This window comes from Natator depressus, chromosome 11 (assembly GCF_965152275.1).
Source record: "Natator depressus isolate rNatDep1 chromosome 11, rNatDep2.hap1, whole genome shotgun sequence".
NCBI classification, from domain to species: domain Eukaryota; kingdom Metazoa; phylum Chordata; order Testudines; family Cheloniidae; genus Natator; species Natator depressus.
This window is the reverse complement of record NC_134244.1, coordinates 15,742,510-15,767,610: the sequence shown is the minus strand read 5'-3', so window position 1 is coordinate 15,767,610 and position 25,101 is coordinate 15,742,510. Positions and strand designations below refer to the sequence as shown.

Below are 25,101 nucleotides of genomic sequence, written 5' to 3'. Positions count from 1 at the left end.
GTAGCAGGAGAGTGAGTTCTCGAGTGGGGCAGTCATGCTGAGCCTTACGCAGCAAATACTGTAGCTCATTGCGGTGTTGCACTTGCAAAGCAGAGAGGGAGCTTCCCATACTTACCACAACGAAAAATACTCACCGGGATCCACGAGGCGGATGAGTGACGCGTCTGAAACCCTTGCCGGGCGAGGTGAGTGCTGAGGGCCCCACGTTGGGCGCCAGTTGTGGCGGTTCAATGACAAGACAGAACACAGCTTTTAGCAAGCAAGCAAGCTGGTCTCTGCTAACGGGCTTCTGCCTGTCAGCTTTCCACCTTCCCCTTTATTCTCTCTCTCTCCCCCCGCGCATTACATTCTCCAACAGATAAAAGGAATACATTGGCTTTGTTTAACATTCTTATTTACCAATTTCTATCTACCGCATTCCTTGCTCTCGGGCCTTGAGCCCAGTCCTGAGAGGCTTCCCACGATTCATATCATCTTGGCGAGATTCCAAGGTTGATGCCCTTGGATGGAGCAGTGTGTGCACTACTCCTACACAACACTCCGGGTGTGCCCTGAATGTTGCCAAGCGCATAAACCTTTATGAATCCTACAGGTTACCTTGCAGGGTTCATTTCTAGTTGCACAGTATTAACTTTTGCATCAGTGTCCATAAGTGCAAAAATTTCCCATTAGTACTCATAAATGCATATAGTACCTCTTTCTAATACACAGCAGTATAAATAATTTAAAAACACAATAAATATTTTAGGAACTCATTCGTAGGACAAGAATCTAGTGTTTACCTTTCTTAGCAGACAATCTGCCAGCAAACTAAAAGAGCAGCACAGCGTAGCTTGTTCATGCTAGCACACGCTGTACTTATTCAACCAGATCCACAACTACTTCATACAGTCACCATACACTAGGGTACACCATGATTACATTGCCACAAGTTTTAAGTAACAGAAACTTCCTGCTACTGTAATCGGTAGATATGTTTCACAACCTATTCATTGGCTCTAAATTAGACTTCAATGACTTCATTATAGCAAGTTGTCTGAATTTGCAAAATTGGATTTTTTTCTTGGACAGATTCTTATTTTAAAGCTCAAAACATTTTTTTCAGACTATTCTAATTCAAATCTAAGTATCCACTCTTCAGGCGAATTTAGATTGTGAATGTAACTATGCTTTCAGGGTAATTTAATGCAAATCCCTTTTCTTTGTTCAGATTACTTTCTCTGTTGACTTTGCTAAGCACTTAGCATGGCAGGCAATAAGATAATGCACATATCTTCTCATTCACTAGGTTCCCCAAACGCACAAGTGAGATAGGAGGATCATACATTTTTAAATGATAATTAATGCGTTAGCATATTATTGTGGTGTGAACATAATATAGTGCTCAATTTAGACCACCAAATTAAAGGAAAAAATTGTAAGAAAAGATTATTGCTCTTTCAACTGAGTGTATCTCAAAGAAGGATGGATTTAGTATCCGTGTGTGTGTGTGTATGTATACACATATATGTGAGTCCTGTCTGTTGCCCAACACTACCAATTATAAGACCCTGTTTTCAGCTCATAACTTTGTCAAACTTTAACCATTCATTCTGCAAGTTTGTGTGGCAGGTGTCTGCCCTAGGCTGATATATTAATTTTCAGCCAAAATGGCTAAGCCATTTCAGAGAACGAGGCTAGAGAAAATACATTGCTTCCCTCATATTCAAAAATTTGGGTGACTTTTTCTTTCAACCTCTCTAGTGCTCCCATGCTTTGGAGCAGGAACTTGACATGTGCTGGTGGGGTGGGAGGTGGGTGGTCTTTGTTTCAGAAATATGCCTTGTGGTGTCCCCATGAAATCTGAGCAAATTTAGCCAGTTTATAAACCACTAAAAATTACAGTTTGCACATGCTCTGTAGAGTCTCTTTCAATTTCAGCAGCTAAAGACTCTGAAGAGTCCATACTTACCGAGCATGCTCAAGCCTCTCTCAGCTCCTAATATTAACCAGACTGTGTATGCACCATTCCCACAGAGTGACTTAATATGCCCATTCCCCCACAACTCCTGTATGTGACCAGACTGTAGATGCACCTTCCCTGCAGAACAACTGAGTATGCTCTAGCCCAGAGTCATACGGACAAAGCCAGACTTTCTCTCTAATGGCTGCTTCCAGCTGATATGGGCCAGGGTGAGGCTAGGCACTGGAACTAAGAGCAGGGAACCGGTTTCTCCTGTGCGCCGAATGACCACCCCCCCAACCCCCCGAACCCAGGCAGAGTGGAAGATGAAGCTGTCTGATTCAAATGCAGAGAGGACAAAAGCCAGACTGCATGGGGGAAAGCAGTAGACTGGGACAAGGAGTCTGGGACTGGCTGGGCAAGAAGACTGTGAGCTGGAGTGGAGGGGTGCTTTGACTGGGAGCCAGGAAGAATATGGAGGCTGGGACTGGGAGCTGGAGGAGAGAGGTGGCTGAAACTGATGGGACAAGGTGGCTGGGACTGGGAACCAATGAGGGAAATGGCGACCGGAACTGCGACCTAGTTGGCTGGGAGGGAAAACACTGAGATTAGATGAGGAGCTGTGGGAGGGAAGGAGACTGGGATGAGTAAGCAGTAAAGGGAGACCGGGGTAGGGAAGACTCATTTGACAAGGAACTGGAGTGCAGGGAATGAACTGGCACAAGAAGCTAGGGAAGGAGAAAACTGAGACAAGGAGATGGGAGATGAGGGGTGTGGGTGGAATACTGAGACTGGGTATGGAGCCTGGGGAGGAAGACTAGGACTGGAGCCAGTGTGGTGGGGTGGGAGGGAGAAGAGATAGTTTGGACAAAGAGCCATAAAAGGAGATTAGGACGGTTGGATAAGGAGACTGGGATGAAAACCTGTGCCACTTTGTATAAATAAATAATTATTCAGTGGAGCAGAGACTGTAACCCTGGTCTGACCTCTCACAAGAGAGTGCCCTAACCACCAGGCTATAGAGTCTCTCTCTCTCTCTCTCTCCCCGCCCCCCTCCTGTCCAATGAATATTTATTATTTATACCAAGTGGAACAGCTTCAACAGGAGCTATTGTGACAGATGCACTCCTGAATACCCCATAGCCCTGTGTATATGGCACTCTCCTGGCTGGTGGGAGATCTGGGTTCAGGTCCCTGCTCTACATCAAGCAAAGGAGGATTTGAATCTGTCTCCTGCATCCAAGGTGAATGCTCGAACCACAGTGTGATTGGGTAAAAGAGGGGCACCACCACCATCTGCTCCCTCTCCTTGGTTTACCTTGAGAAGGAACTGACCTGACTTAGGCATCTGACTCCAGGAGTGGGTTCACAGCTGTGAATTCCGAGTGGAGGGAGTCACCTCCCTCTGGCTCAGGGTTAGGTGCCTAGTTCCCTTTGGGAGCGGGGCTTAGGCACCATTCTTCTGCTCAGCATTTCCTACTGGCTACCCCATTCAGCATGTTGGCTTCTGTGAATCCCTAACTCTCCCCATGCACTGAAAGGAGCGTCTGGGCACTTCACTTTTAACATTACAAGATGGCACGATGCCTAACAGTGAGACATTGCAATTGCTAAGTACCCCTTGTGAATCTAGCCCCAGAGGGCCAAATTAAGGTCGCATATGCAACCTTATATCTGGCATTTTTTAAAATTTTTAAGTGCTCGACTTTGAAACTTTAATAATGTTCTTTTTGTGTATGTGATAGATAGATACAAATAGATTCAACCAAGTACAGGAGTATGTACTACAGGTAAGCATTACTTGGAGCTTGTCAAAATATCATGCAACATCAATTTATAATTCCAGAAAGACACATGTAGGGGGGGAGCCTCTATAAACAGGTCATAGAGTAGTGAAATTTGAAAGTAGATTTTTTTTGTCAGTAGACAAGAAAATTAAAAGAATTTTTAAATGGTCTGTAATTTTTCACGTATAGTGAACTAGAAGTGCAATTAAAATTGTGGGTTCACATGATATTTGTTGGAAGGTCACCTTATGGTTTGATTTTAACCATTGGTTTGATGTGGCTTGATATTAAATATTCAAAACACAAATACTAACCCCCTAGTCACTAGTTCCAGTCAGCGTGTCAGATCACACTCTGGAAGAACATCCATATCACCTAGAATCAGGTGGAAAAACAGGGAAGGATAGTCCCAGGCAAGGTGTGCCAATTTAGTTATTCTACCACATGCCATAAACATGGGGTCAAATTCAGACCTGGGGCATCTGCATTGCTTTCCTGGGCCCATTATCTTTTGTGTGCAGCATCAAAGTCCCACAGAACTTTCCTACAGGCCACCAATTGGCCGTCTGTGATGTAGTAAGATGTCTTTTGACTCTATAATTAAATATCTGCTGTTAACAAGTAATGAAGCTTCCATCAAAACTACATTACAAAACTAATTAAGTGCAAGCTAACAGCCTCGGTTTAAAGTGGGACTGAATTTCTAGACACATTGTTTAAGTCCAATGTTAAGCATTTCTCAGCTGGACCGTAGAAGCTGCCAGCTGCCATAAGCAGTGAATTGAAGCAAGCACACCAAGTTTCTTTGTGATGACAAGCTGCAACAGGCCTTCTTAGTAACATCTTTAGTTTGACAGCATAACAGGATTTCTGCAGGAGATAGGTAGATATTCTGTGTCATTAAAATCTGTGTGTTGGACTCCTTTGCTGAGCCAAACATGTCTGGGGATGGACAGTTTGTCTGGTATTACAAATTATTTGTTACAGTGAAAGTCGACTAACAGTGACACAGCGTCTGACTTCTCTTCACTCGGTCCCTGCATCGAATACTTACAGTGTATCAGTGGCATTTTAAAATGGTCCCACAAACCTTGCAAAGCAATGGTGGGTTTCTGTGGTTTTGTTTTGTTTTTGTTTTTGTGAGGGAGGGATTGAGTGTTTGTGCAAAAGTTTGTTTCTGTTAGTTTGATGTCTGCTATATGTCCAGGACAGAGAAGCATCTGGCATAGCAAAGAAATACTGCAATCTGCAGACTATTTTTGAAAACAAATGCATTCGTTACCACATGTGATTAGTCTAGGAATGTTCAGGTGCAACATCTGGTTTCTGTGTAGGTTCTCCTTTTACTTATTTGCTTCTCACACTAAACAGACAAACGAGAATGCAAGTAAATTTACTCTCCTTTTATTCTGACCATGACTCAATGGCACAGTCCTGATTAGTTTCCAATACCTAACTTTCAGTGCTTTGCTCTAACCTCTCTTCTGTTTCATAAAACACCTTACTAACTTGCACAAAGTTAAGCACATGTTTATGTGGTTTGCTGCATCAGCATCAAAATGGACAGTATATATTTTTGGGAAACTATTTTAAATATGGCAGTAATTTGACATATTTACAACCTGTATTTTATACAGTTTAAATCTTCATTGAATAATGTATTGCATACAGTCATGTGGGACAAAGTCTGTAAAAGGTGCATGTGTCTCACGGCTACTTAAAAGATTACAAGATAACTGCTAAAGGAGCAGAAACTTCCCAGGCAAGCAGCATGCCATAACCACTATTCCTAGTGGTGGCATCCATGACCCAATATATTTGTCATTTGGGTATCCAATTTCATCCCTCAATACTGATGTTTTCACAGGGAGCAACTCAGTTCAGGCTTTGTTTTCCAGCTTTGGTCTACTTACTACTATAATTTAAAACGTTATACAGCCGTATATAAATTATATGACCACTATATTTTAAAATTTATGTTTACCTCAGAGAATACTACATCACTATGGTAAAGTGGGTAAGCAATACCAAGACTGTGGTGAGATGGTTAAACAGACCTCAGAACATTTCCATTCTTACGGTTTGTGAGACCACGACTGGGGCTTGTAGCAAGGTAAGTCAGATTTCCTTGTTTCTTTCTTTCACAGATTACATTACTGATATTTATCCTTATCACCAGAAATAGGTGTTTGGCGTTTAGTCTTCAGAATGTCTTTTGATGCCGTAATTACTAACTAAATATAATCAGATAACATGGAGATAAATGAAAGGATAGAAATCCAGATTTTACAATGTAATGATTTAATGCAATCAGTAAAATTGAGAGACCTAATTTTCAGAGTTCCTACGCTTTGTTCATTATTTAACTTCAGATGATCATCACCTCTGAAAATCAGGCATTTTTCAGCTAGCTAAGGCAGAGGCAAGATATATCCCTTCAGGTACTCTCAGCTGTCCAGTCACTGTTCTTTCTCTCCACATAGTTCCATTCCAGACCTTAGTATCTATAAAGGTTTGCATGGATTTAAAGAAAAGATGCAGGATAGTCCCCAGAGGCTCATCATATCTAAACAATATATTTGATTGTTAAGATAACGCTATTTTTTAAAAATTGAAATTGACATTTCTGGGAAGACTGGGGAGAGGTTTTTGTGGGCTTCAAAGGAAATCACATATGGTGACTGTCATGGAGTCATAAGGGTGTGTGAAGGGGAGCTAAAGTTCAGAACAGTTAGTAGAGAAGATAACTTTTGTTTCCAAATTTCCTGCCGGTAGAAGAAGCCATTGCTAAGATGTGATGTTTCCACAGGAGCCCAATGTTGAAATAATATTTCACTTTTTATCCTGTAATTTAGCCATGATAACACAGCTCTAAAAAGTGGCCAGTCCCATCAAAAGGAATGTTTATTTTAATGCTTTTGCTGCTGATTCTGACAGCATCCTCTGTGTGGTGGTAGGACGTGGCACCATTTCAAAACAGAAGCTTTTTCACAAAGGTTCAGGACATGGTTCCTCGTTTTCCCCTCACACAAACATGTCTCCATACCCGGCAGGTCCTGCTTGAATTGAAGACCATGATAACAATCCCCTTGAGTTCAATAAAAACAGGACTGGAAACTAAGTGTTCATCCTATGATGACTTTTCTATTTCCAAAGACACGTGCACCCATCACTCATCCCTCTTTATACTTTTTTTATAAGTCTGGGTGCCTTCAGAAATATTTGTGAATGTACACCTTCAGATGGACCACAAAATGTGACAGGTAAAGGAGAGCTTGTGGCTGTTGCTGGAATGTGATTGGATTGTGTACAAGAAAAAGAAAAGAATATTGTATAACACCTTTACACTAACTGCTCTGTAGCACCTCTCAGAAATATTTATTTCATTCGTCTTGATTCCTGTCATTACTGGGAATCTCAAACATATAAAAGCTGCAGTCTGCACCTGTCATGGCCCTGGGTAGCTGTGTCCAGTCCCTCAGGTGCACCCTTTTCAATACCCACAACTTCTCTTTTCCCTGGGGTGAAACCCAACAATCCAACCACTCACTGAATGGTTTCCAGTTGGGATCATGTGGATAGTAATAAAATGCAGTGACACAGAAGCAGCTTCTTCAAACAAAGTAGGATTTATTTGCCAAAAGGTTCACAGCATTGAGAGAAGTGGATTTAAAACAACAAAGAGACCCATACACCTACAGTCTTACTTACACTTAGCATTCACCACAAGCCCCTATGCAGACGTGTCTTAGTCTTGGTGCCCCCTGTTCTCTTTGGGGAAGAAGTTACAGCCTTCTTGCTGCAGACATTTACTCTCAGTCAATCTGTGTCAGCCTGCAGCAGCTGACAACTTCCTTCCACCCCCTTCCTGAGGCCACCATATTTAACGGTTAGGATTCCTTTGTATGCTATGCTTAGCCTTGGGAAGAGTAAAGCAGTCTAGCCTGGATAGAGGCTTAGATAGCTCTGATAACACTTTATCTTTGCCATTGTTTTGTTTCCTATTGGTTTCGTTCTTACAACCTCATTTTGATCTACCTCCATATCAAGTAACCCACATAAACAAACACAGAGGTATGCACAATACTCATAAAAAATAACACAGATATTTCCCACTTTGTCACAGCACCCATTAGACTGAGGGAAAGTTTAGCCATTGACTTCAGTGACAGTGGGACAAGACTCATGGCTTTCTAACTGAACTGAAAAATCCTCAGTGCAAGAATGTTTTACAGCATATATTACCATTTCATTGCTAATGCATATGCAACTTTTGTAAATATCTCAAGAGTTTATCAGTATTCATTTGCAATTCCAAAAAGATTTATATCAAAACAAATGATCCAATTATGATAGCCACTTGAATTTTAGTTGATCGGACCTCAGTTCTAGGGGCAGATCCTCAGATGGTGTCAATTATCATAACTTCAGTGCAGCTAAGACAATTCATAGCAGCTGCAAATCTGTCCCATATTATTTTACTAGTAGATATATGGAGTACCTGGTTGTATGGTATGATGTAAAGGCAATGGCCCTACATGAAGCATGATATAGTAGATACTAAGATTTTGATGTATTCATTAAACTATTACCCATGAAACTAAACTAAACTATGACCCATGAAAAACATGCTTCAGATGAAAACAAATGATAGAAATCTGGTGCTGGCTGTTTAGCCAATGTTGCTGAAGGTCCTAAAAATTTCCGGTTGTCAGATGATGCGTAGAGTTAAAAACCAAATCTTACTGTCTGTTCAAAGCTTTTTGAAGCTAATAAAAAAGGATTTTAAAAGATCTTATGTCCCTAGTTATCCTGGAAATTCAGAAAGACAGCTGTATTTATAATTAAATTATCATCTGTTATAACCTTTTAAGTATTGTACATTTTGGGGATAATGTCAATGGAAAGACTAGAACAGAGCTTCTCAAACTGTGGGTGGGGACCCCAAAGTGGGTCACAACACCATTTTAATGGGGTTGTCAGGATTGGTGTTAGACTTGCTGGGGCCTGGGGCTGAAGCCGAAGCCTGAGGGTTTCACCCCTGGTGGTAGGCTCAGCTTCGGCCTCAGCCCTAGGCAGCAGGGCTCAGGTTGCAGGCCCCCCACTCGGGACCGAAGCCCTTGGGCTTTGGCCCCCAGGCCCGAGGCAGCTGGGCTCGGGCAGGCTCAGGCTTCTGTTCGTCCTCCCGGAGTAGTGTAGTAATTTTTGTTGTCAAAAGGGGGTCGTGGTGTAATGAAGTTTGAGAACCGCTGGGCTAGAGCTCTGTAACACAGGACACAAACATTAAATATAAAGAGTCATTTTGATGAAAGTAAGGATTTTTTTGATCTGTATATATTTCATAAAGATAATTCTTCTCTTTTAGAAATATGAGATTACATCAGAAGTGTGGCTTTCTAAACAGGTACTGTATGAATGATGTCTGAAATATGTAATGCATAGCTGCTTCTATTGTTACTTTTATCTCGTTATTTGATTTTCTTTAATGAAATGTAAAATGACATTTCTGCTAAAATAAAATAGTCACTTTTTAGGACCCCCACATTAATATAACATATGATCATCAGAAAAATGACTGTGTAAAAATTACTTCTGTGTGCATTGAGGAAGATCTGCTGACTTTTCAGATAAAAATGTTTTTACTCCTTTTTTCCTCCTGTTCAAAACTGATGCAAAGGAATAGAAGAGAAAGAGGTTGTATAAGGCTCCAGAGGAATGCTTGAGAATAATATGACAAAGTTAACACACATGAATTGTATGTAGATCCAAAATGTCAGCAAATGGTTCCACTTTCACAGATTCAAATAAAAAATCCAACAGATTGCAAAAATGGATGAAACATATTTATTTAAAACACATTTCAGGTCACATCTTGTAAGCTGTTGAAGAAAAAATCATTAAAAATTATGATTTTCTGGTTGGCGGTGTCCCTTTAACATTTCTATATGATGTTGGATTAGGAGATGCATAACAAGCAAAGTTACTTACACAGTTCAACAGTCAATGATAGGGCGCTGATTCATCAGAGCATTTACATGTGCTTATGTCCATCCAGATTCAGAAACGGTGGCTTAAGTCCTGTAAAAGCCAAGTTTGCTTTGCTGAATTGACACAGTAGACAACATTTGTCATCATTATCAATAAAACTTGTTTCTTTCATTATACATGTGCCCATAAAGGAAACTCTCTAGTATTTCCAACACTAGCAAAAGAGGACAATACCAAAAATCACATGAGAGAGAGTCAGTTTTGTGAGATTTTCAGCCCAAATATTCAGGCAAAAAAGTTTTGAAAAAGTGTCTGAATTTATAGCTGCTGAATTGAACCATATCTCAGAACCCTTTGAGGTTTAGCCATTCTAGTTCCATTATTTTTACCATGGTATATAGACACAGTTATGCTGAAAGCTGAAGGACACCTCTTTAACTTTTGTGTAAGCAATGACAATCCACAGATTTAGATATCCAAGCTGATTATTTGATGGAGAGTTTAATACACAGTTTGAGACAAATGAAACAATTTTATATTTATAGAATGAGGAGCCAGTTTTCTCCAAAGATGGAAGTAAGTTCTTTATGATAGTCCCAGTGAAACAAGGTGGCCGGGGTGAATTCCACCACATAGCCATGCTTATTGTTCAGGTAAGTTTTTGCTTCAGTTCATATTTTGGGGGAGTGGTTGTATAAATCCCCAGGCATATTGGTAAGGGGTGTCCCTGGTGATGTCTTACACAAAGAAAAGACTGCCCTAAGTAGACACTTGAGAGCCTCCACATATGTATAATTGGGATAGCCTTTTCTCTGTCGTGACCACAGCTCTTCTGCAAGACACATTTGCAGCACCATGTAGTCAGGAAGGTGGATGAACTCTCTCTCCATAGTAGGCTGATGCCAAAGATGCTCAATAGATCTGTCAACAGCAGGCACTCACACAGCACCTGGTAGTCAATCTCTCTTCCTGTCTCCAGAACTAGTCATAGAGGTTGTTTGCATTCTAAATCCTCTATAGCAAGGTAATAAGGTAATGCTCTGTATTAATCCAATAAATTCCATAGGAATATAGAAATCAAGGAAATCTTCAGGAATGCCAATTTTACTTTATATATATTTAAATGTCAGTCCAGAACTCTGGGTGCACACACAAAATGTAATTGATAAAACATACACGGGAACCAATGTCCAAATCTGAAACCCTCCAAAAGTTCAACCAGACTAGAATTCTGCCACTTCCAAGTGCTACATTTTCCAATGACTTTGACTTCTTTGGGTTATCCCCCTGGGACAAAGTGTGCAGTGTGACCAGAAGGTCCAGTGGATTTGGACTGTGGTGAACTAACATAGAAAGTAAGGCCCAGATCCTCTAACAGATTTTGGACCCTAATTTCAACTGAAATTAATAGGAGTGAGGCTTCAAAAACCCTTGGAGAATCTGAGCCTAAGTTATAGAGCTGAGAATTCCTCTAGCTCCCACTTAAATCAGGGGGCTGATAATTCAGGTACCTGAGCTGATCTCAATAGGACACAAGAAGAGAGGTGGCCATATCCCAGACAATTTATGCTGGGATTTTCAAAGGAGCCTTAAGGAATTAAAATAGCAGCCATTCATGATACCAATGCTCCTTGGTGTCACACGCTTACGATAATGCTCATGTTGATCTCAGTATAAAGCATGTTGTTCACAATGCAGTGTGAAAAAAAGAAAGAGCAGTTGCACCTTAACTTATCACTTTGGGCTTGTTTACACTGGCACTTTATGGCGCTGCAACTTTCTCCCTCAAGGGTGTGAAAAAACACCCCCCTGAGTGCTGCAAGTTTCAGCGCTGTAACGCGCCAGTGTAGACAGTGCCCCAGCACTGGGAGCTACTCCCCTCGTGGAGGTGGGTTTTTTAGAGCGCTGTGGCAGCACTTTAACATTGCAAGTGAAGACGTGCCCTAAGATTTTAGAATGGGAAACATAAGTGTGTGTGTCAAACTTCCATCGTTCAATAAACCAGTGATGTGCATGAAAATCAGAGACTATTACGCTAATGTAACAATCAAGGCAGTCCTATTTAGGCATCTTTCCCATTGTATGGTGCTGTGTAGCCTGCAAAAGTGTTTGAAATAATAACAAAATGGAGGGAAAATGTCTTGTAAGGTCACACTAAATGTTAGTGCCGATAAAAAGTTTGGAGTGAACTTGTCGGCTGGTCCTGCTTTGAGCAGGGGGTTGGACTAGATGACCTCCTGAGGTCCCTTCCAACCCTGATAGTCTATGATTCTATGATTCATTAGACCTGACCAAAGTTTTGGGGAAACTCAATAAAGGCCCCAGTTTAATAAAGCATATAAGCACACGCTTAAATCCATTCCTGTTTGGCAAAGAACTTAAGCACATGATTAACTTTAAGGACTGACTTCAATGGGACTTACACATATCCTTAAAGGTAAACGTGCTTAAATGCTTAGCAGTCCATCCCTTTTCAGCAGAATAAGGACATGGGGGAATATACAACTGCAAAGTGGCAAAGACTTCAGATTGTTTGGGCCAAATTCACCATGACTATGAATAGGTCTAATTCTGACTTCAGTGGAATTGTACTACCTTACACTAGTGATGAATTTGTTTTTTTTAGTGTATAGCTGCTCCCTGGAGTTAGTTTTTATCTACATATATATCTACATATATACGAGGAAACCAGACATTCCATATACTGATCGTTATTCATCAGTAAGCAACACTCTGTATGGTAATGGGGCTGATATGGGGCAATAAAGGATAGGAAATGTGTTTATATGCTGTGCTTTGCACACTGTATTAATCTGATTGTCCATTTCTAAAGCAAACATGGAGACATGAAAATTATATTAACCATTTCACATAAAGTCTTTTGTCATATCAAATATTTGTCACACTTTGTGTGAGCCACAGAAGCATAACAGTTGCCTCAGCAGAATTTTAAATAGGTGGTTAGTACACAACATCGTGAAAACCAAAATCCACACTGAACACTTGCAGTAAACAATGGAATGTTATGTTTAATTGCCCACTTAAGAGCTTTCATTAGTAATGTTAAGCAGAAGTAAGCATTGTAGACACAGGAGAAGTTAAGCAGTTTTATTGCCCCCAACATAAAAGTCTAACAACACAGAATTAAACTTTAACGATCAATGCACTTCTGTTTCAATTAATCATTGGGGTTTGATTATCCAAATGAAGCACAGCTAGTGAGATATGGTGGTTTTGCTTAGAACATCTTAAATCAACCTTCTTAATGCTAAGTTTTAGAAAAGCTATCACACAAAATGTCAATTACATAACCAAATCAGGTTATCAAAAGCATCTAATTTAATTTCTCTGGGGCACTACTTTTAAAAGTGTTAGAGCCTATCAATTTATTTACTTGTTGAATGTAAAGTGTTCAATCTGTGTTATGTTCCCAAATACCTTTAATAATTTATATCATATTGAAAAGAAATTAATTAAAAAATTGGACTGAACCAGGAGTGATATGTCTATTGGAAATTCTTAGTTAGTTTCCCTCCCCTCCTCCCCACCCCAAAAAATACAAATATACAGTGGTTCTTATTTTCTACCATAGTATGAGAATTTAAAAGTAATTTAAATGATTTGAGGCAAAAATTGCAAGCAAGCATAATAAATTATGTATTACAGCTGTAACCTTGAAAAACAGCCACATTGTTTAATACTTACCAGCAATATAAACCACAGCTTATTTTGGAATCTGTGATTTCAGAACTTAAAAATTCCCTTCAGTGCTGCCACGGATGGAACTTTGTTATAAATGAAGAGTCCTCTAGCCTCTACCATCTAAGCAGACAGGAAACACTCACTCATTTCAATAGTTTCTAGATGCCCCAACTAACGTCAGTACCCCCATTTTAATGGAATATTTCTTAATATAGATACATACAGCAGCTAGCACAATGTGGCCCTGACCTCAGATGGGACCTCTAGGAACTACTGTAATATCTTACACTTGCCGTACAATTCTTTCCCAAGCAGTCTTTTTTATTTTCTCAGTGGTTGAGACACTGTAATTCTAATGACTGGAAGTTTAGGCTCTGATAGTTTAAATGCAAATATAACAGGTGGATTCTAGGGACCACGTTCAGCTCTGCCTTGACTCCTAGCAAGTTAGCAACAAAGGGGATTAAAACACTGATCTGCCTACCTCACAGGATGGTAGTAGTATTGGTGTTGTTTATTTGTATTGTGTTAATGCCTAGAGGCCTAGACCAGGTCAGGGCCCCATTACGCTCTGCTCTGTACAAACCTACAGTAAATTTTCTGCAGTAACTGGCTAACGTTTGTACAGCACTTTGAATGCATAGGGTCAAGCTATGCCTCTTTGTGCCACTTCAGCAAGTAAAGGACAAGCAAATCTTCAAGAAACACAGGTGATATTTATTTATGTTTAGCTCCTTGCAGCTTTGGGGTCAAATCCTCAGCTGCTGTGAATTGCTGCACTAAAGATCTGGCTTTGATCTTTTGCACCTTTATTCTCGTTTCTGGAAGAAAAACACTTATTTGTTAGTTTAAAGGTCTTTTTTAATATAGTGAAAATTTCAGCATGTATTGTGATAGCCTCTAGCTGAAATCAAACTTGCACCAAAATTAAAGATATGCCAACCTAGATAAAATATAGAACCTCTATTGTCGATATTGTGTATGAGTAATTGAAAACAAATAATGCAATGGAAACTGACATGATTGTACTACCTTTGGAAAAGTTAATATTGAGGGAGAAAGGATCCTTACAGTCAATGCCTTTCAGTGCATGTGGGTTTTGTGGTTTAAGTGAGTTATGTTGTACATTAAAAGATTAAAAAGCTGTAAATCAGTAATGATGTGTGCTGACAATCACGTTAGGTAAAGAAAAACGTAAGTAGTAAGATGAAAGTCAATACTTACCGTTTCTCTGCAGGCTAAAACTGAACAAATCAGTGTGAGACACCTGACATCAGGAAACTGGGAAGTTATCAAAATCCTAGCATATGATGAAAATACTCAAAAGATGTGAGTATTAGTGTTCTTTGTCTGCAGGTAAAATATCTGAATTATTGAGATAGAATTAATTTAACTGGAAATAGTGTATATACAATTAAGTAACAATATTTTTTTCATTTGCAAAGCACTGCCATAAATTATAACCATAGTACAAAGAGCACTTTCATACATTTGATCTGCCAAGGTAATGCAAGTATCTTTTTCGAATAACTAATGGAGATATGCTGTGCCATCTACTGACTCATTCTGTTGATTAAATAAAAGGAATTAAACTACAGCATGGAGTTAATAAGCTTTCCAACCCCACTCCCCCTCCCCACCCTCCAGAATCCAAGAAAAAAAAACCTGGCAATATTATTAGACTTGATAAAACTCAGAGGTTTGAGTTCACAGGGGTTTTATACCTTTTCTTTGGTTTCAATGTGTGGGCATTCCAATCTTCCAAGCTTCACTTTGATGTTCTCTGTTCAAACAGATACAAAAACTCAAATCAGAAAATAGAGGGGAACTCAGCCAAAATCATTGAGTTTCAACCAATTTATTAATGAAACCTGGTCAAAACCAAATCAGGGACTATATTAAGGTTCCTAAATAAGGAAGGAAGTGCACTGACTGAATGGCAGTGCCTGGAGAGAGTATGGGCCTGATACAAAACAGATTGAAGTCAATGGAATGAGTCTAGCTGACTACAATGGGCTTTGGAACAGGTCTTCTTTATATCTGTATAAGGCAGAAATAAATATAATCTGCTTGACTCTGAGCTCCAGTGAAGTAAAAAGAGTTTCAGCAGCAGTGATGGAGCCTGTGTGAGATTCGAATCAGTACCCTTGCCTCCAGGGTTACTGGGGGATGCAGTTACAGATAGATCCATCTGTGGATTTTGAAAAGGAAAGAAGCTCTTTTTGGATGCTGTTCAGTGCATAAGTGCCACACACAGGCAGCTATAATGTGCCCCCGAGAGTTCAGCATTGGTTTGATATGAAAACATAGATCAGCCTGGGTATGTAAAGCTTTCTGCACATTTGTAATTTGAGCTGGGTGAATAATGGATTTTTGGGGGCTCATTGGAAATTTAGAAAACCAAAAATACTTTGGTTCAAACTGAAAACATTTTTTGAAATGTTCAGTGATGCGTAAGATGAGGGAGAAACATTTTGTTTGATCTGAATTGAAATGAATCATTTTGATTTCCAGCATTTTTTAAACCTTTTAAATTATTTTTTTCAAATAAAATTAAAGGAAAATTTGAAACAAAAAATTTCATTTTGAATTGAAAAATTGAAATGTTTTGACTTTTTCAGATTTTTTTTTTTACTGAAACGATTCAGCGAAACCAGCATGAGTTTGTAAAACATTTCACACAAAAAAAGTGTAAAAAATTTCACCCAGCTCTATTTGTTGCATAATGGGCTTTGCATGGATTTGGGCTTCATGCTGAAAGTTCTTCCTAACATTATATGGATCAGAGAGTTTTCAGAAGTGAGTTTAATTTTATTTGTCTTTCTTGGGCAGTTATTTTTTAAGCACTGAAGATTCCCCAAGAGGGAGACAGCTACATAGGTAAGTAATACTCAGATGAAAATTTACAATAGCCCTAACACAAGTACTATAAACTAGAAAGAGATTCTGTGTGCCTGACCTCCTGCTGTCTCACAGCTTGTTTAGTCATCTGCACTTGAGCAAAATGAGTACAATGTAGGTGTAAAATACTACTTTATGCTCAAAAATTGCCAATCATATTTATGTGAATATAATATAAAATTAAAAATTTGGTGAACTCTAAATGCAATGGTGTAATACATATGTATTCTTCAGACTGGTATACTGTATAGAAAGCTTTCTCAATATGGCTAAAATTATATTTACAAAAGCCCCAATCCTTCAGTCTAAAATTTGTGGGCAGACTGTCTCACCCATGCAGAAACCCCAGTTCTAAAAGCTACAGCTCCCTAATTCTCATTAATTTTTTACTTTTATTCTCACTCCCAAGGGTACCTTTAATAATTAAGGTCTCAGTCCTGTAAGCTGTTTCATGCAGGTTTAGAAGACCTCCCTCACAGAACAGCTTGTAGGATTGTAGCTTAATGGAGCAACCAACAGCATGTCATATTCGGTGCAAAACTAGCAAAAAAAAAAAATTAGCAAGAGACGAATGGAGATCAGGAAACAAACCTAATGTCTGGTGGGCCTTTGGCATCACTTCATGAGTTTGTTATATTATCAAATGAAACTTTTCTGATGTTTGTAACTAATTTTGTTCTCAGTGTATCAACTGTTGGATTACTGAACCGCCAGTGTCTTTCATGCAAGTTCATGGAAGATCAGTGCACATACTTCAGTGCAAAGTTTAGTCCCATGAACAAGCATTTTTTACTACATTGTAAAGGTAAGTCAAATATATTGTTCACAGTAAAAATTGTTTAAAGTAGTGCTTTATTTGTGTATATCAAATATTAATATCTTCTTCTGGGTAGTGATTTAGGCCCTAATCTAGCAACAAGCTCAATTGCTAGGTCCATGCAGGCACAGGCTTCCCCTGTGCAGAGCGCATTGGAGGTATGGAGCCTAAAATCATTTTTGTAAAAATGTATAAGGTAGACAATGACGAAAAACAGCCATCTAGCAATACATTTGAACAGTCCACTTCTTTGCCTGTACATCTACTTCTCTCTGCAACTGTGTATTTCTGTTTCACAAAAAAAATCCATTAGGTTTGAAAATAGAATATATTAATACAAATAGAAAAAAAATGTATAGTGACTAAAATAAGGGGCATTTTCATTAAGATACCTGTCAATAAACAAACACACATGGTCATTGTTCAGGGCAATTGCACTTGTGTTTCCCCTCAGTGGTCTAGCAAGGGCATTCACTGTCAGGTTTCCAGCTCCCCACCCATTGCCTTTCTTGGGTGAAGACTGAAGCCTTACTCCCTCTGGCCAGAGTATTTCCAGGCTGCACAGTTCCCTGTCTTCACTGTGTTATTCTCAACAGAGACAGGATGCCCAAGCGCACTTGTTTGCATTCTCCTCAGAAACCGATACTAGGGTAATTGTCAACAGTTAGAAATTACCACCCAGTTCTTTTTATGAAAGCCTATTTTATTCTTAAGATAAAAGCATTACAGAGAAAACATATCGTTGAAGCAGGGTTCACCCTGATTAGTTCTTGACTGGGAGACAACCTAGACAATCCCTGGGTGCTGGAGGAAGTGGTATGGGCAAGTCAGCAAAGGGTTTCTTACTTCGGAGTCAGTACTGAACCACTGCCCCAGCAAGGTGCAGGGAGGTGCTGGGCTCTATAGCTTTCGTTCTTATTATGTTTTAGTAAAATGTATTTAATGCGGAATTATTTATTTGTACACTTGAAATGAGAATGACCTTAATTCTGCTCCCAGCTTTGACATTCACTATACTAGCAATAAGACTGGTCATTAGGGGTCTGACTTTTAGAGATAGAGAGATCCCATATCTCCACTGGAGACTGATGGGATCTGTGGATGCTTAGCATGTCTGAATATCAGGCCCTATGAGCTCGAACCTTGAGCATGTCCCTGCACTTGGTGCAAGCCCCAAGGCGGCTACGGGGGGTACAGAGATGGCTACACACCACCTTTGTTTTTCCCTATCCCCAATATAAATTAGAGCTGCCAGCTTGGGATCGCACATGCCTCTTCTCTAGGTATATCCCCAGCATAGTCCCTATGTGAAGATGGAGTACAGTCTTTTATACTCCACCTGGGAATCTTCAACAGCCTAGTTATGGCAGCAGTATGGCCCCATAGGACCACTAGGGTAGCGCAAAATGACTGTATTGGGGGCACAACATTTCTAAGATGTCAGAGTCAGCAGCACAGTCCAGCAACAGAAGCTTTTCTCTTGTTTACTTACAAGAGTTTGAGGTAAACCAACTTGAACAGACAAATACCCCCCTCCTCCCCAACACATACACACATTTTAAAACAAACAATAGGCCCTGCTTAAAGCTGCAACAAAAACACATCTCTGCTAAACTCTTTGGGGTCTGCTGGTTAGCTTCATCCTTCAAGCTTCAGTTCTTTCACCTTCTGTTCACCTGTGAGCACGTTTTATAGTCTAACTTCTATTTCCTGTTTGCCCACAGTCAGTAGCACTGTCTCATTATCCCATCCCTTTTAATCTCTCAAGCACCTCCAGAGACTTGAGTGAAGAATTAATTCCCAGTTTGCTAGAACTAGTGTTGAGCTGGTATCCTGTCAGACTTTCTTTGTGTTTATTTGTTTATAAGTTTTCCTTTGGTGCTCCTTGTCGAGTGATGAAAAAAAAACTGATTTTTTGTTCACTTGCAGTACCAGAAAAGTGGAGAGAAATAATCATTTAGGTCAATCTGAAGTGAAAGTGTTTCTAATTTTTTGAAAACTGAAAAGTAAAAAAAAAAAATAATAATAATTTCAGGTCAAACAAAACATCTTAGTTTTTGAGCTCTTTAAAAGATTTTTTAATTTTAAAATAAAATTGAAATAAATTTTGAAACTAAAAGTCATTTCAAATGAAAAAATTGAAATGCTTTATTTTAAAAAACATCAGTACTAAACATTTAGATTCTTTTCTGAATTTTTGGTTGGTTGGTTGGGTTTTGTTTTGTTTTAGTAAATTGCCCAAAGTCCCACAGGAAGTTATTAGCAAATCCAAGAAGAGAACCTAAATCGCCTGACTTCCATTCCTCAACACAAGGCCTTCTCACCTTCTTTTTGTCTCTTTCCTGTTTCAGAATGTATCTTTTAGACAAATATGTCATGTGCAGTGGTTAAAACTATTGTTCCCTTTTCACCGTTTTTATTTCTTTGTCTTTTTAGCCTGTATACTCTTCAGAGAAGGGACTGCAGATCCGATTCTTCTGTCAATTACACCACTCAAGATCATGAGTAATTTAAGTCGGAGAAGCTGCTTGAGTTCCACACCAGTCTAATTGACAGCAGAATTTGGTCCCATGTTTTCCTGTGTGTTTATACAGCATTTACTAAAATGTGGTACACGTCCTGGTACTTTCTGACCTTGGGCACTACTGCAATACAGTAAATAATACTTTAATATGTTAAACCTACATTTAACTGTAATACCTAGAAAAAAGATACCAAAAGAGTTTCTTAATTATGGAACTCTTTGGAATTATATGGTATTTTTACTGCACTTTTGTAGATTTGCATCACAAAGTGATTATTGTCATCTCTGTGTTCACCTTCCTTCAATTATTGCGATCTTTGCTATTTGTTGAAGTTCAGAGCAACTCATAAGCAGTTTCTACTTTAATTATTATTTGTACTTTTCTCCCTTTACAAAAATAGGGCCAGGCGTTCCAGTTGTTAGCGTGCACACTACAAGTAACCCTGGAAGTAAGTAAGCACCATTCCACAGAAACTCCTTATTATAATCTTTGTTTTAACATAAGTAAAAGAAAAAAAATTATGCAATTCATTTCCATAAACCTGTCTTAATTACATTCTAGCAATAAACATGGCTGGAAGTGATAAGAGAAAAAATTAATCAAGTGACTAGAACGTTCCCAGGATTTCTCAGATACATGTTAGGCTAGATGCATATCTTTCATCTACTATTTACACTTGAGTTAATTAGGTGGCAGGATGTTCTTCATCCCTTTCACTCACTATGTAAATTATGTTTCTAGTATGAAATGTCTTCTGTAGTCTTAAAAATGTTTTTAAAGTTATAATCCAATTATTCTGGATTAAAGTACAGACCTCCCAGGGCTGATCATCAAATTTAACTTGCATACAATGAATCAAGTACTGCCCTCAGTATATTGGTGCAAATCCAGGGTGCCTTCACTGATATTTTAAATAGGAATTCCAAGAATTGCGTTTTGTGAGATCAGGTCCATTACCTCTACATTTCAGATGTTGCTAATTATGCTGTCTGCTATGGACCTTTGCGTTGTCAGAGCAGCCAGGGAGCAGCAAACAAGCCACAAACATCAGGAAGTGTAGGACCACCATAGCAGCAATTATTGCCAATCCCTCCAGTCCCACCCAGCATTCCTCCACCCTGGCAATCTACAGCACAGGCACCTGGCACTAGTTAAACCAGCCTCAAGATGTTCTAAACTTGTGCTGGAGGTCCAGGCCGGTGCACATTATTTCCCAGATCCCAGGGCTACAAAGGTGGCAAGAAGCCATCTTTGTCCATCCTCCTCTAGTCTGGGCCAAGCACAGCTCAGCCACAGCAGAGGATCTGGCCCTGCATCTTCAAAATGTCATACCGATCAGACCTTTCAAATACATAATAGAGTTACAGCATGTTGATAACTATCCTAATCCACTTAATTAAGGAAAAGCTAACAACTGCCCTTTCTCCTTCATATGTTCAGTATTACTGTTTATTGCAGTTGTCAAGCTCTATACTGCAGAAACCCTAAAAGTGATCCAGGGGCTAAGTATATCACTCAGTGCATCTGAAGAAGTGGGTTTTTTACCCACAAAATCTTATGCCCAAATAAATCTGTTAGTCTTTAAGGTGCCACCAGGCTCCTCGTTGTTTTCGTGGACACAGACTAACACGGCCTCTGATACTTAGTACCCCTCTGATACTTTGTAAATTCATTAACTTTTGTGGAGCTGCCCAGTATTTATGAGAGTAGAATTTGGCTCTTTGTGATTTGTTTCTAAAATTCCCATTTGTGAAGAACCAAAGCAGCAATGTGAGTGGGATTTACGTAGAACATTATGGAAAGAAGAGAAGGCAGTAGGTCTAGAGAGAGAGTGATTTCCATTAACAACAACAACAAAAACCCAATAATGAGATAAGATTTATTTATAATGTTTCAGTGAAAGATTAGATAATCCCCCTCTATTAATAAAAGAATAAGAGTGTGATTAAAGATTACTTCAAATTATTATATCCTAACACTATAATTATAACATTTTGGTTGACTGCCCAGAATTAACATTCTAGTTAGATTATCCCTTGTTGCCCTAAATGAGGATGTATGATTTCAAAAATCCACATTAAGGGGGTGAGATTGGAGAATAAAAAAGAACAGTAGGATCTTTCATCCAAATGCAAAAGAGTTGTTTCAAATCTGGCTTTGGCTTTTAAGCCAAACTGTTCCCTGGCTCCTCATTGAAGTGCGAGAGAGGGAGGAATACAGAAAGGTAGTGACCAAGTAAAGGTGTTCTGGGTCATTTTCTTGCACTGGACAGACAGGTGCTAAGGATAGCAAACTCCTTACTCCCGCTGGTGATAGGTGCATCATGTGCTCTCTCAGTCTTATCCCACTTCTTACTATCAGGCATCCATTTTGGCAAGGACTGTATGCCTGCCTTCTTGTAAACACAGAGCATTGTTCAGCATAGTAGCATCTCCCGTACAACCATCCACGCTCCCATTGTGTGTCAGGTATGCTAATATCTGCATTGTGCCTGGCTCCTAAATGGAGTGGGTAGTGAGGGTATTGCTCTTTCCCCCTACCACCTGCCATGCACCACAAGGCAAAATTTAGCCCTTGATATTTAATGAAGACAAAACTTGTTGAAGCCAGAACAGAGCATACAAAATCATTAATGCTCCCCTTGCACATTGTGAATTAAGCTGGTAGTTTGGCTTTTGAGTTCCAAAGTAGGTGCACTATAAAACTTGTTTAAAGAAAGAAACTATAAAAAGGTTTAACATTGTATATTTGTCTCTTTTTCTTTAATTATTGGTATCTTGATTTCTGTCTTGTATGGTGATTCATTGTATCTTTCCACCCTGATTCCTCCTGTTTGTTTCCTGCAGAATTTTACATATTGGAAAATAATGCTGTGTTGAAAGAAACTATTTTAAAGAAAAAGATTTTGCGGACAGAAATTAAAATGGTTCACATTGAGGATTATGGTAATTTTAGCAAAATGTTCCTTTAACACAGAAAAAACTTTCTTCTTACTATTTTGGATCTGTGTAACTACCTGCCTTTAATGGTTTTCTCTTTTCTTAAAAGAACTTCCTTTACAGTTGTCATTTCCAAAGGATTTCACAGATCGAAACCAGTATGCTGTTCTGTTAATAATGTAAGTATCTATTTAGGGTCACTACAAATAATAAAAGTAGATAAATGGGGGTATAAAGAGAGGATTTATTTCTGTATTTTCAGTTGTAAAATATATGTGTGGGGGGAGTGAGTGTAGGGAAAATATCACTTTCCCTATAACACAGCTTTTGAGTTGGTAAACTAAAACCTTTGTTATCAGGAAGATGCTGTTTTCTGTCTTGGCTAATAAAAATCCTGTTTTGTGAGCTTGTCAATATAAACATGGTTCAAGTTATTGATAGCTAGATGTGAAGGGCCAGATCTTCACCTGGTGTAATCTCAAGTAGCTCCACTGGCTTCAATAGAGCCATGCCTGTTTACATCACCAGAGATACTGTATGGTTTTTTTGTATAATTTTTTCTTCTATCACTGATAGAAATAGCAACTGCCTAGATCAGTTAAGACTTCTAGAGCCCAACTGCTTTGGGAATAGCAGAGAGAAGATAAAATACTGGAGCACCAGTGGCTGGAGACATTATGGGCTTGATCCACTGACCACCAAAGTCAGTGAAAAGACTATGGGAGGACGGATGCACTCACTGGCAGCCCATGTTATAGAAATAAAGTAGCTATGTTTCTTTCAGAGCCAGCCTCCTTCTGCTTACTCATTCACAGGACATGTGCGCATGGGGAGGGAAGCCATGATCACACCTCCAATCCACCCTGATATGTCAGCAGTGATCAATACCTCTATCAGCATTAGCCAACCTCCATTTTTGCCCAGGGAGTGAGGGCTATAGTGTTAAGGCTGTAGTGTTATATGCAGGAGAGCTAAGGTAGGGATTCTTAGTACACACACTCTCCTCTCTCCATGTACCCACATTGGAGCAGACATAATTTGTCCCTGTATTTCTAATTAGCCATATTGGTTTTTCTCACATCTCAGTGGTTACTAACTAATTCATCATTGGTAAAAAGGAGTCATGTTAGGACACTCCGACTCTGGGATCCATCCTGATGTTTTCAGCACCCTAGGTTTATATTCTCCCTTGGAGCCCACAGACTGGGTTTCAGATTCTGGTTAACAAACATGGAAGCCATATGTCTAATGCCTGTATTATACCACTTGCATACAGCATTTACAGCTTTGTATCATTTACAGTCTTGGGATAGATTTTCCATCAGTAGTGTGTGTAGGGAATTAACAATGTGACTCCTGTTAAAATGAATGGAGGGGTACACGCCTATGCAGCATATTGAAAATGTAATCCCTGATGAACACTAGGACAGGATACATTAAATTAGTGTCTTCTGCTTAATAAAAATCTCCAAAGATACTTATAGTTATACGTACAAGGCCTAATTTGCAAGCATGAGCCTCTAAATAAGTTGTCCAGAATTCCTGCACTTGAGCATTCAGGTCGGTTCTTATGCATTAGTAGGTAAACAGGCAGTAAGTGCTGATTTCAATGCCCAATATGTCATTTGGACATTCCATTTAAGTGCCTACATTTGAAAACTGGGCTCCTGGACTATCTTTCAGTTAGACTAGTGGATGCATCTCTGTTTTTTAATGGCTGATGTAAAATGTGACCTCTCCTTCAGGGAGGAGAGGATAGACATTAGAGAGAGAGAGAGAGAGAGTCTACTTGCTAGTGCATATGATTGAGCACATTTATATTATAGGCAGTTGTTCTCCGGGGCCAAGGGATAAACTCATTTGACACCAGCGTAATTGGTATCATATGCCATGGCAAAAACTTGTTTTTCTGTAAATAAGGGTACTCAGGGACTTTCATGTAACTTGCTTAAAAAGTGACTTAAAAAAGCTGAGTAAATAAATATTCTTCAACATATATTTAATTCTTGTGCTACAAGTTAATGCAAATTTGAGGAAGGCAAAAGAGAAGGTGCTGCTATGACTGAGCATTATTTACATATATGTCTGGAGAGAGTTTTAAAATGTTTTCTTTTGCAGAAGTTTCAGCACCCAAGAGTGGTACTGAGGCAGGGTTTGAGTTCTAGATTTGCATGGTATCAGGTCTCCAGTGAACAAGCTGTCAGTGATACCAGAAAGTTATGCTTATAAAGTGATTATTTTGTGGTGTTTACAAATGGGAGGGAAAGGACCTTAGTGACAAATACAAATTTTTGGTTTTCCTACCTCTGGAATATTGAATTTCTGCTTCTCTTCAGTGAAACCCCTTCTTTTGCAGTGCTGAATTTTCAGAGTTAGTGTTAACAGAAGTTATTTTTAGAAATCCCTTTAGATGGTAATGAAAAATCAATACTGAAAATCTGACAGGAAAGACCTTCTCTATCTCATTTTATGTGGCTCACCTCTCCCACCACCTGAAGAG

At 39.2% G+C, this 25,101-nt stretch overlaps 1 protein-coding gene across 3 annotated transcripts in view; it reads left to right on the top strand.

Moving 5' to 3' along the window:
- Positions 1-25,101, top strand: part of DPP10 (dipeptidyl peptidase like 10) — an 860,783-nt gene that overhangs the window by 813,869 nt on the left and 21,813 nt on the right. For all 3 annotated transcript variants that reach the window (XM_074967232.1, XM_074967233.1, XM_074967231.1), the window contains exons 11-19: positions 5,719-5,842; positions 9,095-9,133; positions 10,263-10,370; positions 14,657-14,748; positions 16,252-16,299; positions 17,004-17,125; positions 20,063-20,110; positions 22,509-22,607; positions 22,711-22,780. In XM_074967232.1, the coding sequence (XP_074823333.1) occupies positions 5,719-5,842; positions 9,095-9,133; positions 10,263-10,370; positions 14,657-14,748; positions 16,252-16,299; positions 17,004-17,125; positions 20,063-20,110; positions 22,509-22,607; positions 22,711-22,780 (750 nt within the window). The remainder of the gene's footprint in view (positions 1-5,718; positions 5,843-9,094; positions 9,134-10,262; positions 10,371-14,656; positions 14,749-16,251; positions 16,300-17,003; positions 17,126-20,062; positions 20,111-22,508; positions 22,608-22,710; positions 22,781-25,101) is intronic.